This window comes from Oculina patagonica, chromosome 8, assembly GCF_052425735.1.
Source record: "Oculina patagonica isolate OP01 chromosome 8, crgOcupat, whole genome shotgun sequence".
Lineage (NCBI taxonomy): Eukaryota > Metazoa > Cnidaria > Anthozoa > Scleractinia > Oculinidae > Oculina > Oculina patagonica.
In genome coordinates this window covers 6,592,419-6,617,279 of record NC_135765.1, presented here as the reverse complement: position 1 = coordinate 6,617,279, position 24,861 = coordinate 6,592,419, and the positions used below count along the sequence as shown (strand labels likewise).

Sequence of the window (24,861 nt, the reverse complement as noted above, 5' to 3'; positions counted from 1 at the left end):
AGACAAAACTGTCCAGTTTTTCTTAAATTGGACAGTTTGTGCATTTTACCTGAAAGTCCTAATTGAAACTATCCAAATTTAATCCCAAATTGGACAGTTCTCAGAAATTAAGGAAAAATAGCTACGCTGACAATATAGGATTTACTGACAGCTATATAATTATGTGATGAAAACAACACATACGGTGAAGAAAACAGCTCGCGTTCGTCAAGAGTTTCATCCGAGCGATTTTGAAAGTGTGCAGTCAAAGACGGACAATTTTTGGGAGATTTCGGGAGTTTTATAAACCGCAATGAATTCAACTCGAAGAGAACCAAAAAATATCGAAAACAAAAGTATTGGATGTGGTCTTCAAGTTCTGCATTGGAATGGAGATTCTAATCTTCAGCAAGAGAGAGCAACCCAAAGCAAAGATCAGTGGTTTGCATAAACAAGACATAATATTCAAAGGTTAGTATGGCGGATCCTTGTTAGCATTCGTAAAATTTTCAAGTGGAAAAAGCCGCAAGAATTTTACTTCGCTAAGCTACAAAACCCTTTCCAATTCAAAACTATTACCACAACTGAAGAAATTTTTATCGGAACAGTGTAATTCAAGCACCTCGGTCTTTGCAGCGATCGACTGAAATACGATATCTATATATTTTTCTTTTAGAAACCTGAGAGCACATGCAAACACAATTGTCACGCTTCGTGGGGGGTCGCGGTTCGGTCGTGGTTCGGAATTTCTGGCTATGCAATCTGGCGTATTTTCATTGATTGATATTTTTTTTGATTTTGGGCAATCTTAAAAAAACGTTGAAAATTAAGATTCGCGTTATTTTAAATTGCAAGTTGCAATTAATATTAGTAACTGTGTGAACAGAATTAAAAGGTAAAAAATAACTTAAGTGTTAGTTGTCGGCGGGAGGTCCATATAGAGTACAGGATGGCACCAAGTGGGGCGGATTAAGGAGTGGGTGGTGGGGTGGGTTGAGCGGTGTCCCTAAATTCGCCAAAAAATAGACACAGGGAAATCAAATAAATAATACAAGCACACTGCGTACATGTTAAAAATTTTTGTTTTTCTGTGTGCGTTAAAATTAAGCGGACTTCAAACGACAAACTTGAGTTGACAAACTCCAAAAAGTTGGAAAACTCATGCCTTTGCACGTCACACTCGCTTCAAATCATAACACACACTGATCCTGTTGTTTTGACCCGTGTAGCTTGATCATTTGATCTTCATTTTTCTTCAAAAGATTATTTGCCCATCAAAATCAAACAAAATGTCACAGTTAACTCCACTGACTAAAGCACAAAGTTTTTTTTGAAGGAACATAGTTGAAAGCAGAATTAATGGACCCATAATTTCCCACTTCTAACTATGATGGACCTAAGTTTAGTGCCGTACTCTGTTACGTTCGTCACATTAGTCATATTTGTAGAGCGCTTGTCAATTCAGCAGCGCAAAGCTTACAAACCAGCTCAATAAAGTTTGGAGGCGGAGCTGCAGTTTCGTTGTAACTTTGCTACAAAACCGCCGACAAACGAATTATAAGCAAAAGTTACTCTCTTTCTATCTATCCTCATCATGTTCAGCTCCACAGTTATTTCAGATCTTCCCGTGAACATAAACAACTTGTCATCAAAAATTAAAGAAGAAATATTTTCTCTTGCTCGCTTTCTTTTCTTCTTTCATTCAGCTTATCACTATAGTCCCTAGAGCCGCTTGTTCATCTTAACCGGCGGAGCATGTGCACTAGAAACAAGTGGCTCTGGGGACACGAGTACGAAGGACTCTGGAGACACAGGATTTCCAGTCTAGATTCTAGGACTTCCGGTCCTTTATGTATGCAGTCATAATGTTTCAAAAGAATGTATTATAGAGTCGTTGCGTTTTATACTTCCGTTCAAGAATTCTTTGTTTCAAACAACTTATTAAAAATATTCGAATCAATTCAAAAATCCTGTGTCCTAAAAGCCCTTCGTTTCTCGTGCCAAGGCTTTGCCGGCCGGCTATGGAACGAGAAGGATTTGATGTGTCCCGGAGCCACTTGTTTTTCTTAACTTCTTAAGTATTTTTGCGCCTACGTTTAAGGGGGGGGGGTAATTTTTGGGAGGACAGGGGAGCGGGGCTTAATTTCGGAATTATACGGTTTGTGTGTTACAAACACCATTGCCTTACCTCTTGCTGGATATAACTGGCTGCTGCCGGAGTGATGGTTTTAGGTTCTTCCATTTTTGCCACTGGCTTTGGTTTCGGTTGATACTCAAACTTCTGTCCTTTCTTACTTGGATCAAGGAAATGCAGCAGAGCCTCATCGTGGATCTCTCTGTGTTGTTTGTTCCAAGAAAAGATGAAGCTTTCTCTTCCATCAAGGTACTCTTCATTGAATTGTGAAGCCACTTTCCTTCGAGCCCAACGTGAGATCACAGTCCGCTCTTCTTCGTCTTCATCTTTGTAGTTATCGTCTCCACCAATGACTATCAACACTTTGCCTTCTGTTTAAGAAAAATGTTAGGTAGGGCGATTACAAATGAATAACTATTTTTCAGGGTTGTTTACCATTTGCCCGGAATGACCGGTTGAAATGTGCGTTAAATATCTTATCGCAAGTGTTTTTCCAAAAAAAGCAAACCGAAACGTGTGGAAAAACATTTCACATGTTGAAAAATATTTCATATCTCCTCCTGTCACGTATTTTTCTCTATGTATACCGTTAAACCCGGTTAAACCACACGGAAGTGGTCTTTGACTACAGGTAGATGTGCCTATAACCGGGTGCTTATAAGCGGGGGAGTTTTTTAAGAAAAAGTTATTATAAAAAGGTTTTAAGAACATATTTTTCTATTTGCTTAATTGTTTAGAATTCATTTTTCTGTTTGGGACACTTGCCATAATTCAGAGATTAAGAAAGCATTCGAAAGTGGGTCGTGCTTTGAAAATTATTTATTTTGCTGTTGTGCTGACAGAATATAACATGGTTTCTGGCCTTCTCTTCTTCAAGATAAGACGAGGACGTGCGATTTAAAACAAACTTTCAGGATGAGCTGATAAAGCCAAGTGAATAACCAAACCGATGCGTAATTATGCGAAAAATTCTGAAAGATTAATGATCACGTAAATTTAATCACAGGAACGCGACCGCCACATCTTGACACAATTTTGCCTTGTTGTGCTGTAATGAGTGTTCTCAGTGAGGACAAATTTAAGAAATAGCCAAAAGGTTTTTAAAATAACCCAGCCTCTTTTCAAGATATTTGGGCTGACAAACCAAGCAAGAATGACCAACTTGACAGCTGAATGAAAAAAAATACCGAAATATTTTTCAACTGCGTCATTTCTTCTTGACAACTTTCAGTTACAATTTCATTTAAGGTGGCTCGTAATGGTTTATTTATTCCAATCTTTGGCATTCTATTACAGCTACACTAATAATGTTGAGGTAAAACTTTTAGTACAACTTTGTAATGGTTTTAACAATGAACAACTTTGGGTCACCGTGACGTCAACAATCGTTGCCATGGCATCATCCAAAGTGGTCAAAGATACCGTATATTTGGCCGGCTTTTGAGGCTAAAATCTTAAAACCTAGACGGTGAAAGTTTTTGTTTTTCATATATTTTTGTCTAGTGGACAAAACAAACAATCTAACTATTTTTTAAAAAAACATTTTGTAGGTGGGGTTCAGAGTCACCTTAAATTTATGAAAAAAATAACGTAGCTCCAGATCCTACCTTCTGATTTTTTTAAAAAAATTGGCAAATGTTGCTTTTGTCGGTTAGATAAAAATATATCAAAACAAGAACTTTCACCGAGTAGTTTTTGAGTTATTAGCCTCAAAAGGTCCAAAATAGGGTATATTTGACCTCAAATGAAGTTACCATGGTAACGAATTTTGACGTCACAATGACCTCAATTTGTTCATTTGTAAAACTTGCACAAGCTTTTACTAAAATATTTTCCCAAACGTTATTAGTATAGCTGCGATAGAACACCAAAGACTGCTATATGTTATTCTGACTAAACTAATACGAGCCACCTTAATCTCAGTCTCAAATGCCGCATGTCATTGGCCTGCAGTTGACTGATGGAGTCTTTTATCAAGTAGTTTATGTCTGGCAAATCGAGGACAAATGTTCTTGGACGAATAAACTCTGGAGTAAACTAGTTGATTACAACTCACACGCACATAGTCCACAGTGACAGTGAGTTGTTAACATCATCACCCAATCAGAATTCGAGGTTCCTAGATCTTACGTCATTATTAACCAATCGTCGAGCAAAATTTTAAATTTATCACACCCCCAATACTCCCCGCGCGCCCACTCTCGATACCCTTAGTGTGCCCATTTCGATCAAAATCGAGATTTTTTTTCTGCATACCAAGGAAATATACCTATACGCCGGGACTATAAGGATGCCTCCTCGGGTTTCGGCCTCAGAGGCGAAACCCTAGCAATTATGCAGTGAGAAAAGTTTATGTTGCAAACGCTCATAACGATTTATCCGGTTGAAAGAGTTATCCGCCCACTGAACAGCTAGACCAAGTTCTAGATCTAACACGTGACCTCGTCAGTCTTTCTGAAATGACACCAACTAGCCTGCGAATACAGCCGCGTATCATTCGCGTCGCAGGCTAGACACCAACTCGTCCCTTCGTTTTCTTATTGACCCAGCTACAACAGGTTCCATTTATCACGCGTTCCCTTGTGCGTGTGCCCGGTACGATTGAATATAAAGCCTGCTTTTCACTTGCGACGCAAGCACAAGCGCAAGCATAACTAGTTTGTGCCAAGTGAAAACAAACGTCTACATAAACATAAACCCAGGCATAACAACACGGAACACGATGTTTACTAGTTACAGAGCTCAAATGCTCAGACGCGGGAAATCTGGAAAGAGTGCATTAATTGGGCAGACACGACCAGACGTCGTAAATTTCCTTGTGCTTATGCGGTGTTTCGTTTACACACGGCATAACGTGAACCACAAGCGCAAGCACAAAAAAAAGATCCTTGTGCTTGTGCTTGCGCTTGTGTTTATGCTTGCGTCGGTGAAATAAGAGCTGTTATGCTTTCGTCTGTGAGCTTCTGTGCATGCTTGCGCTTGTGCTTCCGTCGCTAGTGAAAACCAGGTTTTTAATTAACAAAACAGGCGTGCGCTCTACATTTTGTTTTTTTGTGTCAGTCTGCAAAACAACAACAACGCGAAATACTTGTTTTGAAGATAAGCAAGACAAGAATTATGACAACGAGGGATCTTTTAATTTCATTTGTTGTACGACAAGCGCTGCCAAATGTAGCTAATTGTCGAAAATAAAAGGGTTCGATTCTGTCTTGTATATACATAGGCGGCGGGAACTTTCAACAAACTTCCTACTTCCAGAGCGCCACTAGTAGAGCTCCATAAACTGCTTAATTTGTTTTTAACGTAATCTTTGACATTGGCGACTTCAGAGCCAACATTTTCTGCCCTCCGACGACAAAAGAGCTACCCAAGTAGTATAATGAAGAAGGATAATCTGAACTGTCATTAAAAAAATTAAGACCAAAACTTTCTTGGAGGTCTTTGGGAAACTTCGTTTATATCTTCAGTAAAGTTCGAAAAACGATCGGAAACCATCGTATGGCCTTCAAACAACAATCAGAGAATCTTAGGAAATCCTCGATCTAGAAACTGCTCAGAATACAAAAAAAATTAGAACGGAAAACGTTGCTCCAAATATAAAACCTGCCGAGTATTTTTTTGGGACAGTCTTATAGCCACCCCACGTTTCAAAACGCTCCGCCGCCTCTGAATTATAGTTGCGTTTGAACTGGTTCCTCGAGATCTATTCTGAAACGAATAAAAATATTTATATCGGGCTCGCGTCTCTTAGTACTTGCTTTTTATTTTTAAATAAAAAGTGGAGTGTAGAAGTAAAGAAGCCGCATTATTTTTAAAAAAATAATGCGGCTTCTTTACTTCTACACTCCACTCACCCGTTGCCTGTAGAAACGCTCTATAAACCTTCGCGTAACCAATTCCAGCGTTGTCTTCGTTGATCGACAGCCGAGATTCATGTGCATTGACGACAAATATGGCAATGTCCATTTGCAGCTGAGGAATGGTGTTTTCACAAATGTCTGTCATTTGATTCAGACCGAAAACAAACTTTTCAACCGAGATCTGGAAGCCATGTTTCTCCTTCACTGCCATTAGAAAACTTTCCACTATATCCAGCTTATAAGTGCCATCACAGTTAAAAAGACAAATCCTCTGAATCGATTGTTTCTTGGTGAGACTGGATGAGATGTCCTCGCTTCTTTGTTCAGTCACGGACTGATCTTCTTGCGGCACTGATTTTCCTTCCATTTGTTTTCTTTCCGGTTCAGATGCATAGGCAAGCTGAGGCATTTGAGCTCCATCTGAGCATTAAAAAATTTCATGCCAATAGTTAACAATTATCCTGCGAAATTTACATTCAAATATTCTGCGGTTGTAAAGATATCTTAATTGTTTTACTGTGTCTTTTTGTTGAAATTTGCGATGAGCGAACCGCCAGCATGGATAGTGTACATGGGAGCCCGCAGGATTGTTATTCAAATATATAGCCGCTAATTCTCCTTGCCTTTAACTCAAACACGCTCAACGGTCATATATTTTGGCTATCTCTACATTCCGACTTAAGGTTGAAAAAAATATTGTTGCTTTTTTATACTGGAAACAAATTCTATTACCTCCATAACTAGTCATCTTTTCTTTTTCATTCGGGAGGAGCATTCCCCTGTCGTCTTTCTCCATTCTCTGCAAGGTAAAGAATTCGGCCCTTGTTAGGAAACAACCCTTTTTTTCGTTCTTTCCAACATACTCCTCCGACCTTGGTTTTTCTCTCTTTCTTTCATTCAAATACAAGACCGCAATGCATATATGAGTTGGCTTAGATCAGTAGGCTCTACGTCGGGAATTGACAAATTAGACATTTTTTTTTAAGTTCCCCGTTTCAATTTGTTCACATCTTTATACCATACAAATTGTTCCAATCTGGCTTATTTTCATTGATTGATATTTCTTTGATTTTGGGCAATCTTAAAAAAACCGTTGAAAATAAAGATTCGCGTTATTTAAAATTGCAATTTGCAATTAATATTAGTAACGGTGTGAATAGAATTAAAAGGTAAAAAATAACTTTAGTGTTAGTTGTCGGCGGGAGGTCCATATATAGAGTTAAGCAATAGAGGACTTTTTCCGTGTTTACATAACCTCATCTAAACACGAGGGGGTTGGGAGAATTCGAGACAGTTATGCAAACCCTCGACTGCGTCTCGCGTTTGCATAACTTTCGAGAATTCTCCCAACCACCCACGTAAATCTTGCAGAAAAATACGGAAAGTTTGGCAAAAACTAAAAGAAATGCTTAAAAATACGGCTCTGTAAGAAAAGAACTTCGAGATGAGGAGTTTATTTAAAGGTCATATGAACAGAAATTTCAAAATTCCATTTTATTTAACCAAACAATAAAACTATCCATTATTGAGTGAAATTAAAAAAATTTTTTGCTCTCCGAGCCTTAAAGCGCGAATTACAGCAAAAAACACGAAGATTTCCGAATGCTTCCCGAAAACGTTTTTGAAAAACCGCGCACTGAAATGGAAGGAATGGAACGAGTTTGTGACGTCATAGTTGGTGTTTTTGAAAACGACCGCAGACCGATTCCGCAGACCACACGTTGTTGTTCTACAGAGAACGGATTTCAATTGTACCAAGATTCAAAACGCACGTGCAGAGTTAAAGCACGTGCAGTTCTGCTCATTAACGTTAAATGCTAATGAGAAAGAACAATAGAGATTCCTGATTTGTTTTCATACAAGCGTGCATTCTACATGATTCTACCTATGACTCACATGATATGCAAAACGACAGCAAACAAAACTTTAAGATTTTTCTGGGCTTCAGCTATTTAATTTTAAAAAAAATGAGCGTCTCTGAACAACAACCAACAAAAAAAATAGGTCACCAAGGGTGACATGAGTCTAATGCCGTATGGCATAGTGATACAGATTGCGCGGTTTTCGTAAGCCGGTTAAAATTGGTTAGAGGTTTGTGTTCGGGAGTTTAATTTAAAATGCTTATAGCAAGCTAGGGGCATCGTGGATGATTATGGATGAAAACGAAACAGTCATAAATGTTATATGCTTCACAAAATTTAAAGTATGAACAGGAGTTGATGTTACTTCTTCCGTATTGTCCGTAAAAGCAGAAACGATTAAACATTTGGACAAGATTGCGTGACGATTTACAAAAAGCATGTTCATTACAACAAGGGTTGAAGAACTTCACATCGTTTTCTTTCAGATTTTTCACCATTTTGATGATGACTCTTGAAACAGATTTTGCAATAAAAGCACTTGAAATAGTGACTGTTACTCCATTGTACTGTAAGCACTTAGTGACAGATTTTCCTAAAAACGGGTGTAAATGCTCACGTCAATATAATGATGACCTTTTGAACGCTGGAAACTAGGCAATTATTATCGAGCTACCATACACAGGAGCGAAGACTGTTTATCATGATGTACAAATTTCGCGAATCATCACTTCCATATCAATGTAACCATTTTATGATTTTTCTAGCTGTAAGAAGAACTTAAGATCTCTGAGAGTCGTAAAAGCATGAAATTCGATTTCAGTGTATGGCAAAGGCCGGGACAGTGTAATACTGCAAAGCGGCCAAACAAACGCATTTTGATTTAGTCGCGTAACTTGATTTACATTTATCCATGTACATCTTTTATTTTTGAAGGTTTTTGTTTGCACTGTAAAGAAAAAATTGGTCAAAATTCGAATGACTTAAATACAAAAACCGAGGTAAAGTTTTCTATTTTTTAAAACAAAATAAATATTTGGTCGCATTGTGTAAATAAACGCGAGTCGCCGTCGAAATATTTTTTCTCAAAGACGTCTTGCTTTTTAAGCAAGACGAAAACACAAGTGCTTAACTGAACTGAAAACGAAGATTTATTTTCACAAAAAGCTTACAAATGTCTTAACTGGAAAATTATTTCGTCCTGTTCAAGTGTTGAATAATCGTGACTTGAGAAAGAACTTTTAATTATGCGTGGGAACACGTGTCGCTGATTGGCTGTTTTTAATTGAAACTAATCGTGCGTGTCCGTACGGAGTCCGTTCTTGCAGCTGATCATTGTTTTCTACATTACAGCGAACGATTATCGATCCCGAACCATTCCCTTGGGATTGCTAACAGCTTTTTTCATATAACAAAGAGTCTAATGCGCATGCGCAAAGCGCACGCAAGCATTAGACTCAAAAACGACCGAACAGAACGAAATAACTGTTTGAAATGTCACTAAACACCGTTTATTTAAATTTTAAGGTGCGGTCTGTGGAATCGGTCTGCGGTCGTCTTCAAAAACACTAATTATGACGTCACAAGTTTTTCTTTCCGGCAATTTTCCGACAATAGGCGATTTGCATGATGGCGTCACTTGACTACAACTACCAGAATCCTCCGCTTTGTCTTTTTGTCATTCTAATTAGAGCAATTGTTTTTCAAACCCCACTGGGAATTCAAAATTTGAATAACAAATGAAAGGCGAAATGAATTCTGGTATTTGTAGTCAAATGACGACATCGTGCAAATGTGCTATTTGTCCGAGCACTCTACGATTATGAAGGCCTAAAAAGGCACTTTTCAACTTGCTATATTTCTGCAATGCAATGTCCAATTACTTTGAAACTTCGGGATATGTTTATTTGTCTCTTAATCAACACATGGGCAAAAAATAAATAAAATCGAAATTTCTGTTCATTTGACCTTTAAGCTGGAAATGAATGTCACTGTGCTTGATCGCTCTTGAAAGTTAAGTGAACTTGCCTGAATGATTTGGCAGCCCGATAACACGGTTGAAAAGTCTCATCATGCCTTGTGAAGTTTTGCAGGATAATTAGGAATCATAGCACAAGCAGCGGTACTAGCGACTGGTCGGTAGCAATGGTATGCATTTATTGTACGGTAAATTGTTAAGATAGCGATCTAAACGAGTCCGGTTTCTTCTTCTGTCGTTTTCTCCGTCTTTGTAATGTGCTTCAAGCGTAGAATATTAAAACCTCAAATTGACATCAAATTCTGCTTTGGGTTTTCTGACAAATATCTCCATTCTTTCCTCTTCCCCAAGTCCATTTTGAATGAAAGAAGTTTACGACTATTATTGCCAATGTAACAGTAGAAGTTTTACGCTGAGAAAGTCTCAGAGAAAATACATTTTAAGGTCGCGGGGGACACCCTAGGATCATCGTTATGCATTTATTTAAAGCGTATGCACGAAGTGCAACGACTGACATCGACAACTTTACGAGATATTCATGACTGGATAAAAATATGGGTGCGTGCGCGTGATTTAAAAAAAAAATAAATTCCTGTTTCTTTGATATTTTAACCAATTTATAACAACACTTGGCGTTATACGTTTACATAAATTGTAGGAAGTCTACATGGTCTATGAGCTTATTTTGAATGTTTCTGCAACTCAGAGTTATCACAATAATATTCGGCATAAACAATCGTGTCCTTTATAAAAACGCATTGTTCTCACCATAAAAGCGTGGAATATAATTACCATAATTACATCTCTCCTTTGGAAACTGATCGTGTTTTGGTCGGGACACCTTCGGAAATCTCAAAGTTTGGACTTTTCCGACAATTTTGTGGCAGAGAATACAGCACGGATACAGAACTTCATGACTTGCCACTGCGAATAGGTGAACTATGGATATTGTAGTGTGTCATAACAGAGGCGGAATTTTAAAAGAGCGCTTTTAGAAAGAGGTAGAAGGAATTAATTTAAAATTTGCGCATTTAAACCGCCATAACTTGCTTGCAAATTTTAAATTAAAAAATCCGCTTCTGTTATGACACTCTTGAGATGTTGACTGATTAGTTTTTGACAAGATCACAGTGTGCTGTCTCCTACTCGTTCCGCAAACTCTGCCACAAAATCATGTTCTTCCCAATTTGGCACTAACGTGGCTATTACATCGCCGTTAAGTACAATCTACCAAATAAAAGATGACATACATAATCTTTTATCATTTCTTTATGTCTCTGTAAAATTTGAGCTTAATCGCACCCATAACAGCCGATAAATAAGCGTTTTAAAAGATGCAGGTCAAGCAAAATTTCGCTTCATGAATTTATTCATGCTGTAGGTATCCCCCGCGACCTTAAGAATGCCGGTCTCTAAGAATCAGACAATTTCTCGATTTTGCGGCAAGAGGATGGAACTTCGATTTCTTTCATACTTTTATGTTAGATAGGCTAGGGTATAACTTAAATCACTGTATAGTTCTTTCGATTGAATATCCTTTTATTTTAAAGAAAAATGCAAATAACAAAAATCCGTTAAAATCGTCATTTGAGGCGCTAAATTATTCATGATTTTTGCACGAGTTTGAGAGCCTCGCGTGCAAAAACAAATCACTCTACCGTCTTTTAAACACTCAAACCATAGTTAGCAATCTCTAAACATCTACTGAAATGATTTTGGGAAATATTGCGTTGTTCTTTGTAGACAAAATAATTTTATTTCGAAGGCATACAATTCACTGCCGTAAAAGTACTTGGTAAATAAAATTAATTTTCACCAAGTGCGAAACCTTCAAATCGTTTAAGCTTCTGGTGGTTGAATTTTAGAAGAATGGTGTATAAATCCCTGTAAAAATTTCTCCGGGCAAATGATTAAAAGCGACGAGAGATCTTTTCGAATTCGGTTAAATATGCAAATATTTGACCTTCCGCGGTCAACTTTGAAGTTACGGGTCAGAAATAATTTTTGTTCCGTGTTCCAAGTCCTAACCCATTTAAGACCAAATTAAGCATATGAAAAAAATATGTAATTTTCTAACCTTTATCTGCTGTAAAAGGTAGGTTCGAAGGACATTTTAGCATGATTACGGCTCTTATCATTCGTCGCATCTGAGCTTCGTTTTCCTTCCGCGGTCAACTTTGAAGTTACGGGTCAGACATGAATGACATGAATATTTCAATCCGTGCACAAGTCTTAACCCATTTTGGGTCAAAATAATCACACACAAAAACACTATGAAATATTCTAACCTTAATCTGCTGTAAAAAGCAGGTCCAAAGGCCTTTTAAGCACGATTCCGGATCTAAGCATCCGTAGTTATTTGAGCTTCGTTTGTGTAAGTATGTCATATTTAGTGGTCGAAATCCAATCTGTGATCAACTTTCGGCGCTTCTCGTCACCACTGCATCTTCTTCGACGGCATACGCCGATTGTTAGTATTGCCTCGTTAATAGTACACAAAAAAATAACATCTGATCGCTAAACGGCATGATGTCGGCGCTTAAAGCAGCTTACAGTCCCATCTTGCAATGGGCCGTCTGTTCGTCACGCAATACTGTGTCATGGACATTTTTTTAGGGGGTAGTAGGTGGGTGTGGGAAAGGTTGAATATGCGGAAATGCTTGATTTAATACTTTATGACAAGTACGTACTCGAGCCAGCAACAACAACAACAACAACAACAACAACAACAACAAGTACAGTGATATATTTAGGCAGACAAGATAAAGCACACGTACTGTCAGTTGATAAGCGTTTGGTACAGTGTAATGCAACTGTTCGCGAATTCGGTTGCTCGCGCGGGGTTGGTTGTAATACCGGGGGTGGAAGTAGGATATAAATGATGCGACGAATGATAAGAGCCGTAATCATGCTAAAATGTCCTTCGAACCTACCTTTTACAGCAGATAAAGGTTAGAAAATTACATATTTTTTTCATATGCTTAATTTGGTCTTAAATGGGTTAGGACTTGGAACACGGAACAAAAATTATTTCTGACCCGTAACTTCAAAGTTGACCGCGGAAGGTCAAATATTTGCATATTTAACCGAATTCGAAAAGATCTCTCGTCGCTTTTAATCATTTGCCCGGAGAAATTTTTACAGGGATTTATACACCATTCTTCTAAAATTCAACCACCAGAAGCTTAAACGATTTGAAGGTTTCGCACTTGGTGAAAATTAATTTTATTTACCAAGTACTTTTACGGCAGTGAATTGTATGCCTTCGAAATAAAATTATTTTGTCTACAAAGAACAACGCAATATTTCCCAAAATCATTTCAGTAGATGTTTAGAGATTGCTAACTATGGTTTGAGTGTTTAAAAGACGGTAGAGTGATTTGTTTTTGCACGCGAGGCTCTCAAACTCGTGCAAAAATCATGAATAATTTAGCGCCTCAAATGACGATTTTAACGGATTTTTGTTATTTGCATTTTTCTTTAAAATAAAAGGATATTCAATCGAAAGAACTATACAGTGATTTAAGTTATACCCTAGCCTATCTAACATAAAAGTATGAAAGAAATCGAAGTTCCATCCTCTTGCCACGAAATGTTGGATTCTAAGCGACCGGCATTCTTAAGCGTCGTTTTAATCGCATTTTAAGCAGATTTGACGGCAAAAAGACGACAACCGATCGGCCGGGCAAAGTTTGAATTTAAGATTAATTTGTAGCATATAGCTTCGTTTGCTTTGACCTATAATTTTTCTCTACTAAAGAATGTCTTATAGGGAATTTTATTGTAGTATTTAAATGCAAAAATGTATTTGAATAATGTTTACTGCGTACTCATAGCCAGAAATTCCGAACCATAGCAGGCGTGACATACGTCATTATATCCAATGCGCTGATTGGCTCACGGCTGTCAAGAAAACAAGTAACGCCAGCGCCGGCGCTGACAAGCCAACTTTCAGCCGAGAAAATAAAGATTATCTGGCAAATATTATCACTTGTCTAAGAAGATTTCCCTGAAATAAGCTCTGTAGAAACTCTACTGATACGTTTCTGTTTTCTCCGGTCCGATTTCGTACAATGAGGAGCCTTTCCAAGCGGTTTTGAGCCGCCGTAAATCAGATCGAAAATCATTTTCGATCCGTGACCGATATGTCACGCAGCACGAAAACCCTCAGGGGAATTCAAGTCCCAGGCTCTAACTCTTCCCTAAAAACGCCAAAAAGAGCCTGGAGAACAGCTTGAACTATTTTTAGCTCATTCTCAAGAATGAGGTATTAGAGTCATACAGATGTTGACGGAAGTTGTTTTGCACGCGTGTGCGTGTACCAAAATTGTGTGGACGGAAGTTGTAGAACGGAAGTAATTTTACATGCTACCCTTCCCCCCTTAGTAACGTCAAAAATAACTTCAATAAAGCTCAGATGCAAATGTGAAAAGAAATGAAATCCTTGTATAGGGTAATAAATAAATTTAGATGAAATCACAATTTCGGAACTGTCTACAATGAACCAAAGATAAAGCTACGTCAACTCTCTTAATTGTAGTAATGCACGACCCGCACGCGTCGTTATTACAAAAATTTATCAAATGTAAATTTTCATTTTTTTCTTTTCTAAGACCCCTCAACATGTCTTCGACCCTGACCCCAATCTGTCTACGTCCAAGAGAAAGTATAAAGAGCGATCTAAAAAATAAAATATTCAATGGAATTTTTTGGTACGTTTGAAGCAGAGTTGGTTTTAGCTGGTGACGTGACGCAGCTGATGTTCACCCGCACGCGACCCTGCACGCATTTCTGTTCGTGCACAATGAACCAAAAATAAAATTACGTCAACTCTCTTTTTAGAAATGCACGATCTGCGCACGTGGCAAAATTAGTATCAAATATCTATTTTTTAGCTCTTTCTAAAAGAATGAGTATTATAGTGGATCAGATGTGGACGGAAGCGGTTGTCGTCCAGCGCGTGGGCAAAAAATGTGTGGACAAAAAATGTGTGGACGGAAGTTGTAGAACGGAAGTAATTTTACATGCTACCCCTCCCCCCTAATGTGAAAAGAAACGAAATCCTTTTATAGTTTAATAAATAAATTCACATCAAAACACAATTTCGGAACTTTTAAAAAGGGAAACGTGTATCAAAAAGTCGAAATGTTGACAACCTGGGGGTTCATTTTATCATGTGCTGACACGTAATCAAGGTTCATTTTAACGTGCGCTGTTACACGCAATGAAGTCCCGCCAGGCAACCGGAAGTAAATTTAATACACTACCCCTCTCCCGTTAGTAAAAGTCAAAAATAAGTTCCATGAAGAAATCTCAATATGGAGTGACGCTTGCCATATAACGTGTTCTAATTAACGTTTATAAAGCTCACTGATAAAAACACGATATCCGAGCAGCACGTTTTTGTCTCCTGTCACGTCATCTCATTTCCCGTGACTCACGTCATCCGTTTAACACGACGTGTTCGTGCGCATCTTTCTCTCAAATTTCATTCGCTGCTCAATCCATGAACAATGATTGTCACTGCCCGGTAGATGCGTGCTGACAGGTTTTCACATGTGTATCTGAGCTTCGTGGAAGATGTGAACTATTTACACACTATCCAGCCAGAAGAAAGCTCGTAACCACAATGTCCACACGTTTTAGCAGTAAAAACATGTTCTTCAAATAACGAAATTATATTTGTCAAGAAGACGAAAAGCTTTGCAGTTTAATTACACAATAGAAATACCAAACGACTGCGATCCTTCTAAGATCGATTAAAGCGATTTATTGGTGAAAAATATTGTGAAAGCCCTTTCCGTGTTTAATTGTTATGTAAATATTCTAGCTTTTCTGTCTATGTTGTTGTTGACTTTGTACATTTTCCATCAATAATAGCGCTAAGAAGAGCAAACAAGACTGGATGTCTTCGGATGTCTCGTGTGTTTGCTGGCACAGAAGGGTAAAGGAATGTGCATGCATGCAAAAACTCCACTGTTTCGCAATTCCTCCCCGCGTAATACTGATTCTCGACCTAGGATCTTCTCTTCTTATCATTTATATTTTTATTTTGCTTATCGTTCCGCGATCCGGAAACGAAATACTATTTCTTTTTTAAATAACTGCTTGTGGACATTTACGTAGCGGGGAATGGGGCCATGTAAAATTACTTCCGGCTGCCTCAATGGACTTGATCGCTTGTGTCAGCGCGTGTTAAAATACGTGAAAATACGTTTAGGGTCCCTTAGGTCTAAACAGCTGAGCAACTTGATTCACGTTGCACCATTTTAAGAAGATGTGAAATTGTGATTTCATTTCTTTTCACATGCGTATCGGATTTTGACTTTACAAGGGACTGTACTTGACTTACTGTACCAGTACATTTTCATTACCCACCACCACTCCCAAACCCTACCCCCCCCCCCCCCCCCGAAAAAGGCAGAAGAATGAGCTGGCTCTAAGTGCCCTTTGATTCAAAATGGTGGCTAGATTTTGTGATGAAAACAACATATACGGTGAAGAAAACAGCTCGCGTTCGTCAAGAGTTTCATCCGAGCGATTTTGAAAGTGTGCAGTCAAAGACGGACAATTTTTGCGAGATTTCGGGAGTTTTATAAAGCAAAAACCGCAATGAATTCAACTCGAAGAGAACCAAAAATTATCGAAAACTAAAGTATTGGATGTGGTCTTCAAGTTCTGCATTGGAATGGAGATTCTAATCTTCAGCAAGAGAGAGCAACCCAAAGCAAAGATCAGTGGTTTGCATAAACAAGACATAATATACAAAGGTTAGTATGGCGGATCCTTGTTAGCATTCGTAAAATTTTCAAGTGGAAAAAGCCGAAAGAAATTTACTTCGCTAAGCTACAAAACCCTTTCCAATTCAAAACTATCACCACAACTGAAGAAATTTTTATCGGAACAGTGAAATTCAAGCACCTCGGTCTTTGCAGCGATCGACTGAAATACGATATCTATATATTTTTCTTTTAGAAACCTGAGAGCACATGCAAACACAATTGTCACGCTTCGTGGGGGGTCGCGTTTCGGTCGTGGTTCGGAATTTCTGGCTATGATTTTGTTGCATATTTTGTCGTTCGCTTGAGCTCCCTCCACGATCGAGCTCGTCTAGCGCTCACGATCATCGAAGCAGGCAAAGCGCTGTGGTTCTTCTTTCTTTTGCTTTTTTCCCTCGGGCTAACGTAGGAAGAGAAAGCCGGAACACATATCAAAATTTGGTATTGTTTTCCATTTCTTTAATATTTATACTTGACATTACTTTACAAATCTTGTTGGCAGTTTTATAATGTTTTTAAATTGTGCCGGGAAACACATGCAGAAACCGTGACGTCACAACCGTGTTTACATACTCTCATCTAAACTCACCTACCAACCAATGAGAGCGCGCGTAGTATCTTAATTATTTTATAATACAGGACAACACCAAGTGGGGCGGATTAAGGAATGGGTGGTGGGGTGGGTTGAGCGGTGTCCCTAAATTCGCAAAAAAAATAGACACAGGGAAATCAAATAAATAAAACAAGCACACTGAGTACATATTAGAAATTGTTGTTTCTGTGTGTGTGTTGGATTAAGCGGGCTTCAAACGACGAACTTGAGTTGACAGACTCCAAAAAGTTGAAAAACTCATGCCTTTGCACGTCACACTCGCTTCAAATCATAACACACGCCAATCCTACCCGTGTAGCTGAATTATTTGATCTTCTTTTTTTCAAAAGATCATTTGCCCATCAAAATCAAACAAAATGTCACGGTTAACGCCATTGACTAAAGCACAAAGTTTTTAATGGAACATAGTTGAAAGCAGAATTAATGGACCCATAATTCCCCTCTTCTATCTATGATGGACCTAAATGTCATTCATGGGAAGATCTAAAAAACGACACTAAACAGTGATACAACATCGAATTCGTTCATAAAGTGTAAACAGACTCTCGCAATAAGATTAGACTTAAGTTTAGTGTACTCTGTTACGTTCGTCACATTAGTCACATTTGTAGAGCGCTTGTCAATTCAGCAGCGCAAAGATTACAAACCAGCTCAATAAAGTTTGGGGGCGGAGCTGCAGTTTCGTTGTAACCTTGCTACAAAATCGCCGACAAACGAATTATAAGCTAATTAAAAGTTACTCTCTTTCCATCTATCCTCATCTTGTTCAGCTCCACAATTATTTCAGATCTTATCGTGAACATAAACCACTTGTCATCAAAAACTAACGAAGAAATATTTTCTCTTGCTCGCTTTCTTTTCGTCTTTCATTCAGCTTATCACTCTCGTCCCTAGAGTCGCTTGTTCGTCTTAACCGGCGGAGCATGTGCACTAGAAACAAGTGGCTCTGGGGACACGAGAACGAAGGACTCTGGAGACACAGAATTTTCAGTCTATATTCTAGGACTTCCGGCTCTTCATGTATGCAGTCATAATGTTTTAAAAGAATGTATTAGAGAGTCGTTGCGTTATTTACTTCCGTTCAAAAATTCTTTGTTTCAAACAACTTATTAAAAATATTCGAATCAATTCAAAAATCCTGTGTCCTAAAAGCCCTTCGTTTCTCGTGCCAAGGCTTTGCCGGCCGGCTATGGGACGAGAAGGATTTGATGTGTCCCAGAGCCACTTGTTTTTCTTAACTTCTTAAGTATTTTTGCGCCTATGTTTTTTTTTTTTTTTTTTTTTTTTTTGGGGGGGGGGGTATTTTTGGAAGAAGAGGGGAGTGGCGCTTAATTTCGGAATTATACGGTTTGTGTGTTACAAACACCATTGCCTCACCTCTTGCTGGATATAACTGGCTGCTGGCGAAGTGATGGTTGTAGGTTCTTCCATTTTTGACACTGGCTTTGGCTTCGGTCGATACTCAAACTTCTGTCCTTTCTTATTTGGATCAAGGAAATGCAGCAGAGCCTCTTCGTGGATCTCTCTGTGTTGTTTGTTCCAAGAAAAGATGAAGCTTTCTCTTCCGTCAAGGTACTCTTCATTGAACTGTGAACCGAACGCGACTTTCCTCTTAGCCCAACGCGAGATCACAGTCCGCTCTTCTTTGTCTTTATCTCTGTACTGATCGTCTCCACCGATGACTATCAACACTTTGCCTTCTGTTTAAGAAAAATGTTAGGTATGGCGATTACAAATGAATAACTATTGTTCAGGGTGTTTACCATTTGCCGGGAATGAACTGGTTGAAATGTGCGTAAAATATCTTATGGCAAGTGTTCTTCCAAAAATAGAAAACCGAAACGTGTGGAAAAACATTTCACATGTTGAAAAATATTTCATATCTCCTGTCATGTATTATTCTCTATGTATACCGTTAAACCCGGTTAAACTACACGGAAGTGGTTTTTGTCTACAGGTAGCTACAGATTGGCCTGTAACCGGGTGCATATAAGAGGGGGAGTTTTTGAGAAATAGTTATTATAAATAAGCTTTTAAGAAAATATTTTTCCATTTGCTAAATTGTTTAGAATTCAGTTTTCTGTTTGGAACACTTGCAATAATTCAGAGATTAAGAAAGCATTCGAAAGCGGGTCGAGCCTTTAAAATTTTTTAAATCTGAAACTTGTCAAGAAGAAAAGACGGAGTTGAAACATCTTTCGGTATTTTTTCCATTCAGCTGTCAAGTTGGTCATTCTTGCTTGGCTTGTCGGTCCAAATATCTTGAAAACAGGCTGGCTCATTTTAAAAACGTTTGGCTATTTCTTAAGTTTGTCCTCACTGAGATCACTGATTACCGCACAACAAGGCAAAATGGTGTCAAGATCGCGCTCTTGTAATTAAATTTACGTGATCATTAATCTTTCAGAATTTTTCGCATACATTTTACGCTTAGCTTTGGTTATTCACTTGGCTTCATCAGCTCATCCGGAAAGCTCATCAATTGTTTTAAATCGCATGTCCTCGTCTTATCTTGAAGATGAGAAGGCCAGTACGAGTTATATTCTGTCAGCACAACAGGAAAATAAATTTCATTTAATCTCAGTTTCAAATGCAGCATGTCATTGGCCTGCAGTTGACCGATCGAGACCGGCTTTTATCAAGAAGTTTATGTCTGGCAAATCGGGGACAAATGTTCTTGGACAAATAAACTCTGGAGTAAACTAGTTGATTACAACTCACACGCACATGTTACACACTTGAGTTGTCATCATCACCCAATCAGAATTCAAGGTTCCTAGATCTTACGTCATTATTAACCAATCGTCGGGCAAAAAACTTATCACACCTCCCAATACTCTACGCGCGCCCACTCCCTATACCCTGAGCGCGCCCACTTCGATCAAATCAAGATTTTTTCTGCATACCAAGGACATAACCTATACGCCGGGACTATAAGGATGCCTCCTCCAGGCCGAAACCCTGTGGGAGCAATTATGACACGTGACCTTGTCAGAGACTTTCTGAAATGACACCAACTCAGCCCTTGGATCTATTGATCGAGCTACAACAGGTTGTATTTACCACGCGCTCCCTTGTGCGTGTGCCCGGTGCGATTGAATCTAAAGCCTGCTTTTCACTTGCGACGCAAACACAAGCGCAAGAATAACTAGTTTATGCCAAGTGAAAACAAACGTCGACATAAATATAAACTCAGGCATAAAAAGTTACAGAGCTCAAATGCTCAGACGCAGGAAATCTGGAAAGAAGGCATTAATTGGGCAGACACGACCAGACGTCGTAAATTTCCTTGTGCTTATGCGGTGTTTCGTTTACACACGGCATAACGCGAACGCAACCACAAGCGCAAGCACAAGAAAAAAAAAAGATCCTTGTGCTTGTACTAGCGCCGTTGTGTTTATGCTTGCGTCGGTGAAATAAGAGCTGTTATGCTTGCGTCTGTGAGCTTCTGTGCATGCTTGCGCTTGTGCTTCCTTTGCTAGTAAAACCAGGTTTTAAAGAAAACAGGCGTGCGCTCTACATTTTTTATTGGTGTCAGTCTGCAAAACAACAGCAACGCGAAATACTTGTTTGGACGATAAGGAAGACAAGAATTATGACAATAAGGGATTCTTTTAATTTCATTTGTTGTACGACAAGCGCTGCTTATTGTCGAAAATAAAAGGGTTCGATTCTGTCTTGTATATACATAGGCGGCGGGGGACTTTCAACAAACCTCCTACCTCCAGAACGCCACTAGTAGAGCTCCATAATTAAACTTCTTAGTTTGTTTTTGACGTTACCTTTGACATTGGCGACTTCCTACATTTTCTGCCCTCCAACGACAAAAGAGCTACCCAAGAAGCATCATGAAGAAGGATCGTCTGAACTGTCATTAAAAAAATTAAGGCCAAAACTTTCTTAGAAGTCTTCGGGAAACTTCGTTTATCTTCGCTTCGGAAAAGCTCGAAAAACGATCGGAAACCATCGTATGGCGTCAAACAACATTCGGAGAATCTTCGAAAATCCTCCATGGCCAGAAATCGCGGACATTGGAGTCGGCGTATTTTGATGCGTCGTACATTAAGCGTCGTACATTAAGCGAAAGTTGGTAATAGCCGCTGATTCGAAAGCCTGACTTTGGGCTCATATACATCAACGATGATACACAAGAATGAGGCCTACATAGAGGAATATTTTGTGTAGAAGTGAAACCACTGGTCAAATATATTGCACGATGATAAACCTGGAGCAAAAGAGCTTTCAAACGATGGCCTTTGCAGCAAAATTGGAGCAAAGACGCCTAAAATATCGCAGTTCAAAGACAGCGGATTTTTGGATTTCAAGGTGGACTGCCGCTTGGTGTTTCATTATGCGATTTTACGGGATTTTTAAAAGCAAAAAGCAGGGCCACGAAAATTGCTTTCAAGACAAAATTTATCGAGTAAACTGTCCGGTCTGTACACTCTTAGAGACGAATTGGGCAAATTCAGATATCGCTCATAAAAGAGAGCTATCACGCTTTGAAATCTCAGATGCGGACTTAAATAGGGTTTCTCCGATTACAGAGTATCACTGGATACCTGGTACGTAAAATTTTTATCGTGAAAAGCAGAGCGAGTAAAATAAAAATTATTCTTTTAAGCACACGAAACATGCATAGAACCAACAATGTATGCAAGATTAATGCCGTGATTGGGCAAATAATCAGTCAAAAAGTAAAGTCTCCATACAACGCTTTGTATATCCTTATGGACACATTGGAACTGAATTTCGCAAATGCGCATTGTGCACGTCTGCCAATTCTGGCCATGGATCTAGAAACTGCTCAGAATACAAAAAAAAGTTAGAACGGAAAAATTGCTCCAAATATAAAACCTGCCGAGTATTTTTGGGACAGTCTTAGCCACCCGCCGTTTCAAAACGCCCCCGCCACTGCTGAATTATAGTTGCGTTTGAACAGGTTACTCGAGATCTTTTCTGAAACGAATAAAAATATTTATATCGGGCTCGCGTCTCTTAGTACTTGCTTTTTATTTAAAAATAATGCGGCTTCTTTACTTCTACACTCCACTCACCCGTTGCCTGTAGTAACGCTCTATAAACCTTCGCGTAACCAATTCCAGCGTTGTCTTCGTTGATCGACAGCCGAGATTCATGTGCATTGACGACAAATATGGCAATGTCCATTTGCAGCTGAGGAATGGTGTTTTCACAAATGTCTGTCATTTGGTTCAGACGGAAAACAAACTTTTCAACCGAGATCTGGAAGCCATGTTTCTCCTTCACTGCCATTAGAAAACTTTCCACTATATCCAGCTTATAAGTGCCATCACAGTTAAAAAGACAAATCCTCTGAATCGATTGTTTCTTGGTGAGACTGGGTGAGATGTCCTCGCTTCTTTGTTTAGTCACGGACTGATCTTCTTGCGGCACTGATTTGCCTTCCATTTGTTTTCTTTCAGGTTCAGATGCATAAGCAGGCTGAGGCATTTGAGCTCTATCTAAGTATTAAAAAATTTCATGCCAATAGTTAACAATTATCCTGCAAATTTCGAAAATATTTTTCATTCAAATAATTATTCTGTGGTTGTGAAGCGCTTTACAAGACTTCATACGAATCTTGGCAACCTACATATATCGCAGGATATCTGTTTTGTACGGATTACAGATGACAAGGACGCCCTGACCATATTTGGGCATCGTGACAATTTGTTGAATAATAATGCATATTAGCGGAAGGGAGAAGGAGAGTATCCCACCACTGCCCAAAAACACTGAATTGAATCTGTAATCCTTAACCAAATTATTTTCTTTTTCGCTTCTTGTGGTCATCGATAAAAATCTTAGGACAAGGTTCTTCACATGAGAAATTTCAGGGGGTGTAGTTCTGAAATTTATATAAAAGAGGGCAAAGTTGATCGCCTTGGGCCACTCCCTTAGGTCCACTACTGACAAAAACCCTTCAAATATTGTATTACTTACTATAATCTGTACTTGTTGTATAATTGTGTTATTGTACTTACTATGAGCTAAGGTTAGCACAAGGTGGTTACACTGTTTCTCCCAGCTGTACTTCTCAGCATAACGTGTCCGTAGTTCTTGACACTCCTTAAGTGCTGTTACTCTGCCTTTTTCTCGCACCCCTTTGATAGCCTCAGCCCAATGCTCTGGATCCTCTGAATCTACAATCCAAGAAGAGCCCCATGGTATTTCTTGCAGAGCTTCTCCAAATCCACTGTTTTGACTGACAAGGAATGGCAGACCAGCAGATAAGGCTTCTAGGGCTGTCAAACCAAATCCTTCAGTTCTAGAAGGAATAATAGCAAGATTCGCTGTAGATAACAGGGTAGCAAGGTCATCACGATTTTCAAGATATCCTTTCACGGTCAGTTGACTTCGGTTTAAGCCCTGCTTCAGTAACCTATCTGCCACTTGCTTTTCGTTTCCGCTGGGGGCACCCACAAAGATGAGATGGTAACTTCTGTCATTCAATTCTGCGACGGCTTTAGCAGCAATGTCGAATCCTTTCAGTTCGAAATCTTCAGAGTCACCACGTCCAAATACCAGAACACGAAACTTCTTAGCTCCTTTGGTGGACAGCTTCAAGGTAGATAATTCGGTAAAGATACCTGGCGTAAGATTAAAGACGTTTTTGTCGCACGAGATAAGGTAGGCTGAGTAGAACTCATGAAGTTTGGGTCCAACTGCCACGACAAGATCAGCAATTTTACACAGATTCACTTCAATCCATTGCTTTTCGTCACCTTTGGAAATGGCACTAGAGTAATCTTTGAACATTGCAAGTTCTTCAGGGGCTGTATGCACAACTTGCACCCATGTACAATGATGGGAGTCCCTGATCACTTGAGCTTGCTTTCCAAGCTTTACTCCATGTCCAATGATTATGTCAATGACAAGATCACTCGATGGGAAACACAACCATTCGTTTGGCTCAAAACCAGGCCGCTCCTTTGCCTCCACAATGCTTATACCATGACTGTTAGCTGCTTTTTTGTCGTCTGCAGTGCATTTTGGAACGAAAAAAGTGACATCCACATTTGAGTGTTTTGCCAACTGTATAGCCAACTCTCTGTTCATGGTTGACAGACCACCTTTGGAGGACTTCCATTCGTCTGCCAACAGGGTAATTCGTAATTTTCTACCGGACATGACGCTGGAAGTGTTCATGTAGTTACAGCCCCCCCCCCCCCCCTATAAACACAGAAAGAAAAGGTGCTTTAACATTGAAAACCTTTCCTTTCAAGTTAATTGCTATATCAATTATGATCAATTCATTTCGAGTAATCCTTAAAACTTCAACTGGAGTGGTAAAACAGGCAAGAATCGGTAGTAAACATGCAGTCTGGGTAGTTTAAGGGAATTTAATTGCGCAATTATAAACTCCCTAGTACCACATATGGAAAACTTAATCATCGATCCCTAACGACCTAACGACCCAATAACTAACCTTCACAAATAATCTTCAACATTTTAAAGAAGAATTCTTCCAAACAACCCACATGAGCTATCCCAACGCCTGAAGAATTAGTCTGCATTTTTTTAAATGGGCCACACCCCAGAAACATTCCAAAAGTTATGCAGTCCTTCCTTTCATCGATGGCATCATGCGACCATTAACTGGAATTTTACAAGACATTACTTCTAAGTTTCAATTAA

At 39.0% G+C, this 24,861-nt stretch overlaps 1 protein-coding gene across 1 annotated transcript in view; it reads right to left on the bottom strand.

The window, feature by feature from the left end:
* LOC144662999 (uncharacterized) overlaps positions 1-24,383 on the bottom strand; it is a 30,221-nt gene extending 5,838 nt beyond the window's left edge. Inside the window, exons 1-6 of the mRNA XM_078523929.1 lie at positions 23,208-24,383; positions 22,260-22,685; positions 18,580-18,902; positions 6,706-6,772; positions 5,968-6,393; positions 2,168-2,484 (exon numbers count right to left, since the gene is read on the bottom strand). Of these exons, the coding sequence (XP_078380055.1) occupies positions 2,168-2,484; positions 5,968-6,393; positions 6,706-6,772; positions 18,580-18,902; positions 22,260-22,685; positions 23,208-24,372 (2,724 nt within the window). The 5' untranslated portion in view covers positions 24,373-24,383. The remainder of the gene's footprint in view (positions 1-2,167; positions 2,485-5,967; positions 6,394-6,705; positions 6,773-18,579; positions 18,903-22,259; positions 22,686-23,207) is intronic.
* Between the last annotated feature and the right edge of the window lie 478 nt (positions 24,384-24,861).